Genomic DNA, 14,816 nt, shown 5'->3' with positions numbered 1-14,816 from the left:
TTTATAATGATAAAATTGGGTTCTTTGACATAAATATATATTTTGAACATAAAGCTATTAAGAGCTAGCATGTATTCTGTGCTTACTTAATACGCCAGGTAAGTTGCAAGTGCAGTCTATATATTATCTTATTTTATTTCCCCACCGTCTTGTGGTAGGTGTTATGTCAACTCACTTTACTGATAAGATTGCTGAGGTTTAAAGAGTTTCAGATTGTCCGTTCCCAAAACCCATATTCTACACTCAACAAGTTGTAACTGTGTTTGGTTATTTTATTGATATAACAATGAGATTAATGGTGATTTCAATTTCTTCTTCACATCTTCTTTGTATCTTTTAAGTTTTCTACAATGAAACCTAGTCTTCCTTAAAATGAGAGGAACACAATTAAAAGAGTCAGGAGGAATGTGTGAGATACTAGATTAACTGCATGCTCCTGGAACCAGAGTGTGGCTTTTGGCCTGAGTGAGCCTACACAGCAGACGGGTGCTTTGGGGAGAGCAGAGAGAGCACAGTCCCCAGGGGTACTGCCTGGCATCCAGAAACCATGCTGGAGCCTTCTATGTGCCCAAAAGAGTAAATTGAGTAAGTCTTTCCTATGGAGCAAATACTCTTCTAAATGTTTTATGTATATTAACTCATTTAATTATTATGATAGCCATAGACTGGGTGGCTTGACTATCCTCCAAAGAGTCTGTTATCCCTCGACAGGATTCATTCATTCACTTGATATTTACTTAGCACTTATACAGGCCACACAGTGATAATACAAAAATGAGTAAAACATGGTCCTGGCTCTAGCCAAGTCCTTGGGTCTTTGGGGGAGACACAAACAAAGTAGGTGTAAGAACAAAAAATAGCAGCTAATATTTATTGAGAGCTTAACATTTTGCCTCAAGACTGCAACATCAACCCCACCTAAGTTTCTAGCCTGCCAGTCTGTTCTGTGGACTTTGGACTTGCCAGTCCTCACAATCAAGTGACCCATTTCCTTAAAAGTCTCTCTCTCTCTCCCTCTCTCTCTCACCTATTGGTTCTGTATCTCCAGAGAACTCTGAGTGCAAAAGTGTACTTTCTGATTTAATCCTCAAGAACTTTATGTGATTAAATTACCCATGAGAAAGATACTTTTATTATCACTCTCATTTTCCAGATGAGAAAACAGGTTCACTAGCTTCTCAAGGTCACACACATGAGGTTTAACCTAGGTCAGTCTGACTCCAAAGCCAGGGCTCTTAAACCTTCTGCTACTTGGCCTTGGAGAATGGGAATTGAGAATTAAGCACAAGGAAGGAAGCACCTCACCATCAACCTGGGAGACTGTAGGAAGGCTTCTTTGAAGGGGTTGCTTTTGTTTGACCTTGAATGATCAGAACAGACCGTTACCACACAGAGAAGGGGAGGGACAGCATATACAAGGGAAAGAGAAGGCAAGGCACTTCTGTTTGGCAGGGGCAGTGAGACATGAGGGCATAACATGGCCCATGTGTGAAAGTGTTGCACAGCACACGAATGCATTTGGACCTCATATTAGAAGCATGAGGAGCAATCAAAGGCAGCTGAGGAAAGGGATCTCTTTGATGGCTGTGAGGAGGATGGATTGGAAGACGGAGGCAGCAACGTCTTGTCAGGTGTGATAGCAGGGGATGAAAGAGAGAGAACAGAGTCAGGAGCTCTTCAGGAAGGATAATCAACAGCTCTTGAGGACCTACTGACACAAGGCAGGCAGGAAGGAGGAGTCAGGAACAAATCCCAACAAGGACTCTGGCTTGGTTACTTGGTAGACACAGTTCTTCAAATTCGGGGCACAAGGAGGCTAAGAGAAACTTGATGGTTAAGGTCAACAGCACAGGAGTAGGGTCCTACCTGTTACAAGGCTTACAGACCACTTCCTATTATTACTACCATAACCAGGGCTGTGAGCAATTTTTCACATGTTATTTTTCAGTGACTCACTAAGGGCATTTGTAAAGGCTAGGTGCACAGCTAGACCACCCGTATTCTAGTTTTATGCATTGTATTTCAACTTACGGAAACTGCCCGTGGTAGGGAGAGAAAAGTGATATCATCTCATGTGCCAACTTCAATCAACTGGCAGAGGTGGCCTGGAATGTGATGTTGAGATAGGTGCTGAGGCCGGACAGGAAGATGACTATGATTGATTAGTGATGTCTGCCATGTTCAAGAAAGGGGCAGCATAGCACACGGACACTGAGAATAGAGGATGATAGAATATGCTAGTAACTAACAGTATGAAGAGAAGAGGGAAATCTATAAGCCTTCTCTGCAAAAGAGATGCAGCAATAATCTACTTGAAAAGCAAAATAGCAAGCAGTAGTGCCTAGCCACCAAATGCTAACAGACCCACATGTAACAAACAAGCTGAGAGAGAGCCATCTGAGAAAGTAACTGGCATTTGCATCACACCCTTTCAGATGTTTTTATATTGATGACCTCATTGGATTTTCACAATGACTCTGAGGGAGGGAACTAGCATTATTGCTACCTTACAAATGGGGAGGGTGAGGCCAAAGCAGGTCCAGAACTCACTCAAGGTCATATAGCTACTCAGGAGGTACAGCCTCTTCAGGTCCTGGTCCTTCCCTCCACATGGCCCTGACTCACCAACAGCAGATGCAGGAGCCATGGCAGCCCAGGAGGCAGCTATAAATGGCCCCATTGTATGCACACTCAGTAGAGCTACGGCCCTGGGGACACATTCATTTGTGTGTCTTTGGGCAGTCACCCAATCAGCCCCAGCACCTTTGAACGTGAAAGACACCACAGGTTCCAAGTCTTTGTCTATTCACATTTTTGGAATCATTATTAAAATAAACTTTGTCTTGCCCTCTTACAGAAAGAATAAAAATCCTTGGGAAGGTTGTTTCATTTGGTTTTGGTTTCCTCAATGCAAAATGAGGTTGGACTAGATTGGTTAATCTTCCAGGGTAGCACACACCATCACGCTTTTATGATAATGGTCAAGGCTTTCACGGAATGTCAGTGAACACCGAGCTGTCCTTCTCAGAGAGAAAGGGCTTTTGTTCATAGTGGGAGCCAGGCTTTCTGATAAAGTGTTTTGTAGAATGTAAGCTGTGAAAGTTTAGAGTCCACTGGCTTAGTGATATCACATGTCCCTTCCCGTCATAAAATTCGAGGAACCAGTGTCATTGAAAGGAGCCCATTGGGCTAAAACACTCCTGCATTAGGTAGCCTTCTTCAGGATGGTGGCTGTTCTAAAAGCTCATGACCTGATAATAAAATTAACTTGCTTAGTTTTGAAGAAGGCTCTTGAAATACCGTGTCAAATTTAGACAATGTGCTGTTGGCTTGTCAGCCAGAGACCCAGGCCAAACAATTTCAGATTTGAGCAGGATGTTCCAATCACGGCATTAAACAAACAAAGAACACTTGACTAGGATTCAAGTTTGGCTAATAAATGCTGGTTCTGCCTTTTGGTAAGGTGGTCACCTTGAACAAGTCACTTAACATCACTGACCCCTGGTTGCCTCCTGTTTGAAATGAAGATAGTAATGCCTATTTCTACCACACAGAGATAGTGTAGAATAAAATACATACAGAGTATGTGATAATATATACTAGACTCTGAGTTTCTGAGGATGGCAACTACAGCTGCCCCTTTTTGCTATCATATTCACTGGGCCTAGAATTGCACATGAGACTAAGGAAAAAGTTCCAGATATACCTGTTAAATGAATGAAACATTTTGGAAACTTTGAAGTATGTTCAAGAGCCACATAATTTTAGGACAATGTCCTAAGTTAGATAGGACATGTTAGATAACATGTTAGGTAACATCTTCCTTATACTGTTTGTAAAGATATGAGACATGGGTCACTCTGCGCCTTTAAAAAAAAATCCTAAAATACTAGCCCTGGTACATAGTAGAAATTTATATGAACCAAATAAAAATAAAAGCTTCTGATACATAGTCAAAATATTTGTGAATTGATGTGTAATTCTGATTCTGATATCACCTTATCATGAAGCTCTATCTTTTGTGTGGAAATGTTCAAGACTAGAATTGTAGCTGAACTCTCAGCTCTAACTTTGGGCTTGAAACCATAAGCCAAGGCAAGAGCATGATATGCATCCACTTGCTGAAATACAGGGGAAGAATGGGTCTGAGAGGAACCATCAAAAGACAGTCACAGAACTAGGATCAGAATACCAGGCTTCTGAATGCCCACCTGTTGCTTGACACATGGATAACACAGGTCCATGTAGAGTGACTTCTGCAAAAGGAAACTGGCTTTCCTACCATTGGAAAGGATCCAGCGATTCCACTCCTGGGTATTTGTCTGAAGAAAACAAAAACACTAATTCCAAAAGATACATGCATCCCAATGTTCGTCACAGCATTATTTACAATAGTCAAAGATATGGAAGCAACCTAAGTGTCCCTCAACAGATGAATGGATAAAGAAGACATGATAATATGTTTATATATGTATGTATATATATATATGTGTGTATATATATATATATATGTATATGTACACACACACACACACACACACACACGCACGCATGCAATGGAATATTACTCAGCCATAAAAGAGGATGAAATCTTGCCATTTGCAACAACATGGATGGACTTGGAGGGTACTGTGCTAAGTGGAATAAGTCAGACAGAGAAAGACAAATACTGTTTGTTTTCACTTATATGTGGAATCTAAAAAACAAAACTAATAACCAAATATAAGAAAACAGAAAACAGACTCACAGATAGTGGTTGCCAGAGGGAAGGGCTGTGGGGGTATTGGTGATATAGGTGAAGGTACAAACTACCAATTATACAATATAAATAATAGGAATGTAATGTACAACACAGGGAATATAGTCAATAATATTACAATAACTTTGTATGGTGAGTAATCTATAAAAATATTGAATCACCACGTTGTACACCAGAAACTAATATGATATTGTAAGTCAACTATATTTCAACCAAAAAAAAAAAAGAAAAAAAAAAAGAAAGGGGGCTTCCCTGGTTGCGCAGTGGTTAAGAATCCGCCTGCCAATGCACGGCACACGGGTTCGATCCCTGGTCCGGGAAGATCCCACATGCCGCGGAGCACCTAAGCCCGTGCGCCACAACTACTGAGCCTGCTCTCTAGAGCCCGCGAGCCACAACTACTGAAGCCCGCACGCCTAGAGCCTGTGCTCCGCAACAAGAGAAGCCACCTCAATGAGAAGCCTGCACACCACAACGAAGAGTAGACCCCACTCGCCACAACTAGAGAAAGCCATGCACAGCAACAAAGAACCAAAGCAGCCAAAAGTAAATAAGTAAAATAAATAAATTTTTTTAAAAAGAGAGAGAGAAAGGGGCTCATAGGTGTCTATTTGTTCTTACCTCTCTGAATACCTCTCTTGAACATTCCCCCGACCTTTGCTCCAGACCCACGGGCCTCCTTGCTGTTCCGCCCACATTCTGAGCCTTTCACTGGCTCTTCCCCCTTTAGACTGCTCCTCCAGGTAATTACTTGGCTGCTCACTCCCTTCCCTCCCTCAAGTCTTTGCTCAAATGTCTTCTCAGCGAGGCTTTCCATCAACACCCTATTTAATAACTGCAACCCCATCTGCCCCGATCCTTCCACTACTTCCTCTATCCCCTTTCTCCACTCGTCTCTTCTCCAAAGCCCTCACCCCCATCCAATGTACTCTGCATTTTATTTTATTTTTTCATGTCTCTCTTGCACCAAACAGGAAGCTCCGTGCAGGCAGGAATCTGTTTTATTCACTATTGAGCCTCTAGCACCTAGAACCATGCCTAACACCTAGTATTCATTCAATATACAATTTTTAATGGGCACGTAAATAGTTCTATGCTAAGAGCTATATAAGAGGGTTGCATAGATGCACTTTTGTCTTCTAGCACAGCAAAGATGCAAGACAAACTTGTAGCATAAGTGCAAAAGGACAGCAGAGGAAGAATAAACCAATAAAAGCAGATACTAATATATTTGAATCATTTTTTGTGTCAGCAAAGGTATGTTCTGAGGTAGGATGAAGAGGAGTCAATCATTAGAATTTAAACCTTGGAGGGAGTGAATATGTGGAATCCAAATCATTCAGTAAATGCCAGAGACTCTTAGAGCTGGAAGTTCTAGAGGGATGACAGATCAATGCTCGTATTTTGTTTGCAAGGAAACAGAACCCCAGGAAGGTAAAGTAATCCTCTCAAGACACATAGCCAAGAAGTTACAACACTTAGTCTCTAACCTAAGTCTGACTTCTGAGTCCATGCTCTTTCACCCCAAAAAATCCAGTCTGCACAAATTCAGAGAACATATTGAGTTTCTAAGATTCATAGATTCTCCAATCGAGAATAATTTGGCATCTGAAAAACCTCACATACCAACACATTGCCACTGCATGCACAAATACATTGTACAATAGTACACTAGTTTACATACATTAATTTATTTAAAAACACTTTCCCAAATTCCAAGTCAAACTTTCTAGCTCTATAATCTATTATTTTCAGATCTGGTCATAAACCAGAGAAAAGGAAAGAGAGCCCTGGAATGAAAAGGAGGAATGGAAGAATGAGAAAAATGGAGAAAGGAAGGCAGAAATACAAGGAAAGCAGAAGGAAGAGAAAAAAAATATATGTACAGGATATTGACAACAATGCCTCTGGGAATGTCTTTGAATAGCTCTGCTATAACTTGTCTTTTTCCAGTATGAAATCATTTCCTTGGAGCTAATCACCAAAATAATTTAAGCTCGAGTACATATTTTCAAATGGACTATTTCTTTTCTTTTGCTTCTCAAAAGGTATTATCTGTAACTTACAATTAGTACTCCATAACACATATCTTTTCCCTAGTTATCTCATGTTTATAGATCTTGTTTCTCCAGCAAGAACATACATTTGAGCAATTTATTTTTCTTATATCTACCATAATGCCCCAAATAATACCTTATAATGTAAACTATGAAGTCATCAGAGTCATTTACATCAGGTTTTACTCACTTAGTCAATAAACAAACATCTAAGCATCCACTCTGCATTAAGAGCTAAGGATACAGAGGGGAGATGACAGACCAGATTCCTACCCTCATGGAGCTTACCTCTGAGTGAGAGATTTAGCCGATACACCATTAAACAACCATGAATAATAAATACAGCTCTTAGGAGAGAGAGGACACTGAGATGGACTCAGGGCCCAGGGTGTGTGTCTGGGAGCTTGGGATGACAAGGATGGTAGGGAAGGCCTCCTGACGAGGCGGCAGTATTGCTGGGATCACAAGAGAATCAGTTACTCCATGAGCTGGCAAAAGAGTGTTCTAGGCAGGGCAAAAGCCCTGAGACAGGAAAGTATTTGTTCTAGACACTCTGAGAGAGGCAGCAAGGCTGTCGGTGTTAAGTGCCACGTGAGATGAGCTTGAAGAAGCACAGAAGGCCAGCGCGTGCCGGCTCCTGTATGCTCTAGATTTTAAGAGAAATGAGAAGGTATTGAAGTTTTTTTAAATAAGGAAGCGACATGATAGAAAATATTAAATAGAGATACTGAATATCTTTCTAACACCCTGTAGGTACAATTAAATGGCATACATGTTCCAAGAATGGAGATTCATTCCTCCCCAAGTCTACACCTTCCTTCCCCAAAGCTCTTCCGCTGGTGAGCAAGCCATCCTAAGCCCATAGAAATATTAGGTAGTCAGTGCACAAACCCATTAGATCCAATACCTCTGCCCCACACCCTACTTTCTCCTCAAAGGAATCCTGCACTTAGCATGCTCCCTAATTCCCTTATACCTATGATCTCTTCTCCAGTTAATTTCTCCTCAGAGACTTTTGTAGACGCGTGAGCTCACATCCATTATAATCCCTTAACTTTTTCAACTCCTTTACAATTATCTTTCTCTCTTTCTTAATTCCATTTGTGAGTTTCCATAAAGTGGTCACAATTAAACAGCATTAGATATGATAAAATTGAATTGCAAATAGGTAAGCCACAAGTATGGACGTAAAATTGAACATAATTGAAAAATCCAGTGTTGAGTCTCTAAAACTTCTAAAAATACTTAAAAAGAAAAAACTCTTCAAAATTTCTCTCCATCTCCTCATTGTCCTCTAAGTAAACCTTCTTCCCCTCAAGTAGCAACATTAGAAATAGAAAATACATTTAATGCCATTGTTCTCTTTTGGCTAACTACTATAGTAACTGTCATGTTCTTTATACATTTCATGGCAAATATTTAGTTTCAGGTAGATAACAGGTTAACAGCCTTTGATGGATTACTGAAAGAATGCAACCATCATTTATATCATCATTTCTACAGGAAAACTTGTTTCAAGTGACCAGATCCCAAACAGACCCAGGAACATAAAAATTGAGTTGCTGACTTCCTGCAACTTGTTTATTTGAAACATGGATAGTGTATGTGCCAAATCCAACAGAAAGAATTATCCACAGTCTTCTAGTGTGGTTTATCTAAGTTAATTTTTTTTGAAAAGACTACATGTTCTTTTTAGAGATTTAAAGTTGGCCTTGGGAATTGGATGGGAATTTATACATAACAGGAAGCTGTTTCCAACCCTGAGCCCCTTAGGAAGGAGAGAACTTACATAAGGGATGGAATATATATTATAATCTCATAGGCATGCTTAAGATTTTCCAAAATATCATCACCATTTCTGGGAAGGGAACTGGTAGAACAGTGAGAAGCATTCCCTTTAAAACTTCTTAGCTAACTAGAAAATGAACAGTTCCAGCTTCAAAATGCTTCGTTCCTTTTTGATTACAGCAAAGAAATTTCCAAATAAATAAACTTCATTTCTAGATAGGGGAAAGAAAAGCCTTTACTGTTACAAGGTTCACTGCCACAACAGAAGATCAGTTAATCTAGAATTGTTTAAATTTTTCTAAATATTGATTTTGGAGGTAAAAGGTATTAACAAGGAATTGAGAGGTATGATTCTGTGAGTACTCACATTTAAAAGAGAGACAGATGCAACCAAAGAAACTTAAGGCCTAGCTTTCAATCAGGTTAATATACCCACCTTGATACAAAGTAAAAAGAAAAAGTTCATATTTAAAACGTTATGAGGGATCAAAAATAGGAGCTTTCTTGTTAAATGAACTTGGGTCCGAAATCCATCCTCCCATTTTTCTGCCTCAATGCATTAGTTTTTATTTTTACAATTTAGAAAAAGTACTGCAGAAGCACTCCGTGCAGAATACATTTACTTGCAGGTTATTGTGAATAGTAAAAATAATAAAATTAAATTCCTCCGCACATTGCGATTAAACCCAGTAAACCCTTAAAATATGCTTGTTAACTTCAAAAATTATTTATAGGATGAAACTACTGGCCTCCCCTACACTTTTCTTTCCAGTAAAACACCTAAGAGCCTGAATAGGGAACTGAAAACACAAGCACTTCCAGTCCAGTTCTTCCACACAAGGGAAAATTTCCCAGACTGCCTTACAAATTAATAAATGTCCCTGGAAACCCTGACTTAGTTTCACTTATCTTTAAAAAAAGTAGCTAAAAGGTCATTTTCAAACTTTAATAATAATAATATGTGAAAAACAACAGAATCCCTGAATAGTTGCCCTAACCACACAGACTGTACTGTAAGCTTGGCCAACATATATGCCCTTTAGCAAATAATTCCCTCTGCTCATCCTCTTTCCCTTCACAGTCATACTACATAAGGCTCCACACACAGGGCATTCTTTAGGAAAGACCCAATACTAACCACTGCCAAAAAATAAAGAATGCAGGAATCAACAAATCGGGTCCCTTAAAATATACTTTTTAAAAGAAAAATATTTGAAAGGAGTCATGGAGCCACAAACGACCGATAACGTGCTTGAGGTCCCTGCAGAAGTACTTCACTGCCTTCTGTGATACTTGAATCACTGGGGAGGTAGTAACAGTTCTCTTCTATGGCCTGAATTTCCAATAGGCATTGAATGAATGCAGCTTATATCCTGTTCCATCAAAATGAGAACACAAAATTAAACCATAAGCCATTCTGATGAATATTTGTATACTCTTGTTTTACACAAAGTAGAGAAGTAGCTTTGAAAAGTTGCCATGGCCATGCTTTTCCTGAGCACTAGACTAAAACACTTCAGTAAATATAGAAATATATACACACACAAATGCAAATGTGGGTTCTCTCCCTTTCTAAAATACTGTATATGTGTGGATGACATATGTGTGTGCAACTCGTGTGTGTGTGTGTGTGTGTGTGTGTGTGTGTGGCATATTAACTAATTGAGAAGACAGCATGTTACCTATCTGGATGTTTGGTGACACATTCTCAGAGCCCACTGACGTTTTGGCAGACGGCTGCCATGACAGGATTTCAGGGTGCTTTTTAGGGGCTTTCTTATCTTTCCAAGGCTATCATGATAGATGGAAGCCTAGCTTCTTCTAGGGAAGAGTTAAGTGGGAATGACAACTGCTATAACACACTTTCAGAGCAATTCAGAGGTGAAATTCTGAGATGCAGTATCAGAAATATGCATATATTGCCAGAAAGGCTGGCAACTAAGTTGGAAGGCCATGGATAAGCAAACTGATTCCTGATTAAGGTTCCCACCAGCCTTTCTAAGGTCCCTGAACCGTGAAGGTAATAAGTCTTGAATAGTATTTAAGTAGGAGCTTTAAGTAGATAAAAATTATTAGTTTCATTTAAATGTTTAAGCCACTGGAAACACCTGTCCAATTTCTTTTGCAAGGATCTGATGGATGGCCACCGCACCCCTAAGTGTCACCTTTAATTCATAACAGTGCTCAGATAGCATCCTTCATTAGATAAATTTGGTCAACGCAGAGCAATAGTGTTAATTCAGCTCCAACACATGTCTTTGTTACAGTTCTCATTTCAGTGTAGGCAGCTCAGATAAGCTTATCACAGGGCTTCGAACTGACATTCTGGGGTGGCACAATAGACAATATTACCAAGAGAATCATTAATAAGCATCAAAAAATATTACTTCCTTCAAAGATACTTTAAGTCCATAGTCTATAAGGCAAGAAGTAAAAGGAAAGCTCTTCCACTTCCCCGTGTAAGATTAAAATCTAATCAGAACGTGTGCGGATTTATTCTCAAGAAATGCTACGTGAAATTTAGCTGGAGAAACCTAGTACCTCTATAGACACAATTTTTTTCTGAAGAGGGTAATCCACGTGAGCTTCTAATTGAAAAGTTCATCAGTAATGCTCTTTCTTGTTTGTTTTGCCTTGTTACTCAAAGGTTAAATCCATTTTGGATTTCATTTTGAATTAATGAAAATGATTTAATCTTAGAGCATTAGTAATCTCACTTTATTTAAAGGCCTATATTTAAAAAACTAGCTTGAGAACCCTTTGCAAACAAGACCAGTCTCCACAGCAAAATGATACCCAATCTCTCTTTTCAGGCTATTTTCTAAAATCTGTGGGCCATGACTGTAGAATTCTTCACTCCCCAAATCACATTAACAATGTTTGACATGATGACAGAGAAAGCAAAAAGAATTCATTTCTGCCAAATAAGTACAGGCAACGCTTCTGTTTTTTGCAACCATTCTCCTCTTATTCCATTTTGGTAAATTTCTAAGGAATGTTTAAAATCTGTAAGACAGACCTTGGCTTAAGAGGTGGCCTCTCTGCCATTTTCATGGCTGATTTGAGACCCATTATGCACTCGATTCCGCATTGTGAAATCCAGGCTGGGGACAAATTTCTGCCTGTCATCTTAGGAAAGGCCAGGAGTTTTGCACCATCCTGTAGTGTGAAAACAGAAAATCAAAGCCGGGGTAGGGCTGCCTGCTTCTTTCCTAATCAGCTTGCTGCTTTTCTGAGGCACTCTTGGTTGTCACCATCTCAAGCTTAGAAGGGTAATTTAGTAGAATAAAATAGAGTTTAAACAATATCACCCCAGGGAAAGTTCCTCCTTACACTTAAAATTGAATGCAAAAAGGTAATCAGTTAAGTAATCATTTGATGCTTAGCTAAGAACCATTGCATGGAGAACACATTTAGGAAGCACAAAATTCTTTTTTTTTTTTAACCTGATAAGACCCCTAATGAGAAGCCAAGAGTCCCAGATATTTTCCTCATACTGCTCATTCTGTTGCAATGACAGCCCCATAAAACTATAGCTTATGGACTAAATTTGTTGCACCTCTCACCCCAACAGTATGATGTAAATTGCAGAGATAAAAATACCTTACAAGAATTTTTAAAATTTTTAAACAGTTCACCGAAAATGACAGCATGCATAACTCTGTCAATGACCTCTCCTGTCTAATGTTAATTTCAGAAGACAAGTTTCCGTTGTAAATGTTTAATCAGTGTAGTCCCAGGAACCCAGAGCAGAAAACCTTATCTTCTCTCCCAACTTCTTTGCTTTGCAAGCTCTTTGCTAGCTCTATCTCAGCTCCTTGCAAGCACTTTAGGCAAGCTCTGTAGGTTCTGAGCTAAACAAGAAGCCCTGTGGTTTGATTCCATTAGTCTGAGCCCTGGTCCGCTGCAAGCAAACTGCAGAATTTCTGCTTGCAAATCCTGGCAACAAGGTTCTAGACCAGCCACAAACACAGACTGTACACATAATTCAACACTGTTCTGCCCAAACCTTGCCTGAAGCCAGTCAACCACAGCAGAAAGCATCCTACCTTCCATCATGGTGGCAGAATTGCATTCCTTAATTTCCAAAGAGTCTGAAAAAAGACAGGAGGATACGATTCCAGGTCCCAGCTAAGTCCTCACAACGCTGCTGCTGCTGTCGAGAGATCTGCTCTGTCCGATGCTGAAGCCAAAGGAGACAAGTGTTAACCCCAAAGATAGGCCATGGATGCTTGTGGTGCTGCTTCACCTACAGGCTCCCAGGAAGATGCTGCGAGAGAAAGGGAGAGGAACAGCAAGCCGGCCAAGCTGCACCGCCTGCGCTGCCTCGGCCAATCCCTTCAGCTCTGGACCGCGTCACATGGTAGCCAGCCTGCATCTCCTGACACAATACCCCCGGAGAGCACACAGAACCTATTTCCCGTCCCCATTCCCCTCCACCCCCATCCCCTCCGCTTGTCACCAAATGCACAGCCCCTTCCCCACCTGGTGACGCACTTCCCCCGCCCCTCCTCTTCGTCTTCTTAAGCCTATTGCAGCGTCTGGGTACCCGAGATTAATTATCAGACGCTGCCACCTTAACCGGGGACGCTGGCATGAAACGAGCACCTAAGTGGCTCGCTGCGGAGGAGACTTTCTTTTCGTTTTTCTTTTCTTTCTTTTCTTTTTTTTTTAAGAAAAACTTCTTAATTATTCCGTGCAGCCTGAAGTCTTGGCTGCACACTTTCAAGCTCCTATTGCTATCTCCCTTTGCCCTGAAGGAATTCCAAATGTCAGTTATCTGTGGCCTCCGCACACATCTGTGACCCTCTCTCGCGCTCTGTTTGCCTCTCTCTCTCTCTCTCTCTCTCTCTCTCTCTCTCATTCAGGAGAGAAAAATCAATCCGGCTGACGTCACATCATAAACAATTATCCCCAAAAGGATGATGCAGAAGAAATATCACCCCAGTTGCCTTCAAAAGAGCCAGAGAATTAATCGCGCATGACACGCCGAAGGGCTGGGAACTGTCATTAAAACAAAGAAACAAAAGAACCCACCCGAGTGGGGCTCTGGAATCGCACTGGCAACGCTTGAGATAATTTCTGGGGCGGGAGGCGGGAGAGAGGGGAGCAGGCGGGGAGTGAGGCCTCAGCCCGACGGAAGCCAGCTCTGCGCGCCGCTTCCTCCCACTCGGACCTGGGCCGCCGGCCGCCGACCAGACCGCGGGGCGCAGCTCCGCTCGGCGTTCGAATCCCGCCGCCGGCGCGTCCTCGGGCCCAGCGCACACGTGAACCACGGCGCCGCTCACGGCAGTCCCTGTAGAAACCAACTTTCTTCTCAATGACACCTTTCTCGCCAAGCGCCTCTAGCATCCGTAGTCGCCGTTAAGCCCATTCGTTCATTCCTGTGGGAATCTGGCGGGAGATAAACGTGCCGGGTTCCGGCCCGAGGGGTGGGTGGAGCCCAGGGTTACGCAGCTTCCAGGGATGGGGTCGGGGCGCCGTGCTGCTATTTAAGTGGAAAGGGTTATGACACCCCAGCTGCTTGGGTTGAGACTGTCACCCGACTGGTCCCTAGGGATCCAGGAGCCGTTAAGAGGGCTCCAAGCCCCGGGGTCTGGCTGTCCTCGTTTCCTTTCAAGCAGGCTTAGCCCTCAGAGGGCCAAGGAAGGAGAGGGCAGGAGGAGTTTAGGAGGCAAGAGGAGAAAGAAAGGAGATGGGCAGGGGAGGAAAGTCCTTTCTAGAACCCTAGGCGACAACATCCGGCAACGTGACTGAGAGAAAGGCCACTACATCACAGAACAATTCTGAGCATCGAATGAAATAATTTTAAGAAGTATGATGCATTAGACCATAAAGGTTGAGTCTCTAATACTATTATTAATTATTTATAGTATAAATATACCCATGAACTTTTGATATTGCCCAGCCCTTGTCATAGTCTAGTTCTTTCTGTGAGAGCAAATATGAGGTATTGGTGGCTGAGGACTACTGAAGAAAATATAACTAAAGGAGCTAACTGAAGTACCATATTAACAGATGAAAAAAATTCAGTTCCTTAGCAACTTAGAAGTTTTGAAAAACTCATTGTTCTCCCTAAGGACACATACTTCAATGGCCTTGAAATTTCAAAATGAAACTCTCCAGGGAGATACATGCTTGTGCCTTATTCTGTATATCTATGAGGTAGTTGAATTTTAAAAGAGGAAATAACTCCAAAGTAAAACCTGTCT

General features: G+C 41.3%; 1 protein-coding gene across 12 annotated transcripts in view; it reads right to left on the bottom strand.

Annotated features, from left to right (window-relative positions):
* SGIP1 (SH3GL interacting endocytic adaptor 1) overlaps positions 1-12,980 on the bottom strand; it is a 218,285-nt gene extending 205,305 nt beyond the window's left edge. For 10 of the 12 annotated variants that reach the window (XM_032611953.1, XM_032611992.1, XM_032612011.1 and 7 more), the window contains exon 1: positions 5,381-5,413. In XM_032611953.1, the coding sequence (XP_032467844.1) occupies positions 5,381-5,405 (25 nt within the window). In that variant the 5' untranslated portion in view covers positions 5,406-5,413. Of the gene's footprint in view, positions 1-5,380; positions 5,414-12,653 lie in introns of those variants that run through there. The other 2 variants (XM_032611983.1, XM_032612043.1) reach the window with 1 other exon arrangement.
* Positions 12,981-14,816: the final 1,836 nt, after the last annotated feature.

Source organism: Phocoena sinus, chromosome 1, assembly GCF_008692025.1.
Source record: "Phocoena sinus isolate mPhoSin1 chromosome 1, mPhoSin1.pri, whole genome shotgun sequence".
In the NCBI taxonomy this organism is placed as follows: Eukaryota; Metazoa; Chordata; class Mammalia; order Artiodactyla; family Phocoenidae; genus Phocoena; species Phocoena sinus.
This window is presented reverse-complemented; position numbering and strand designations above follow the sequence as displayed.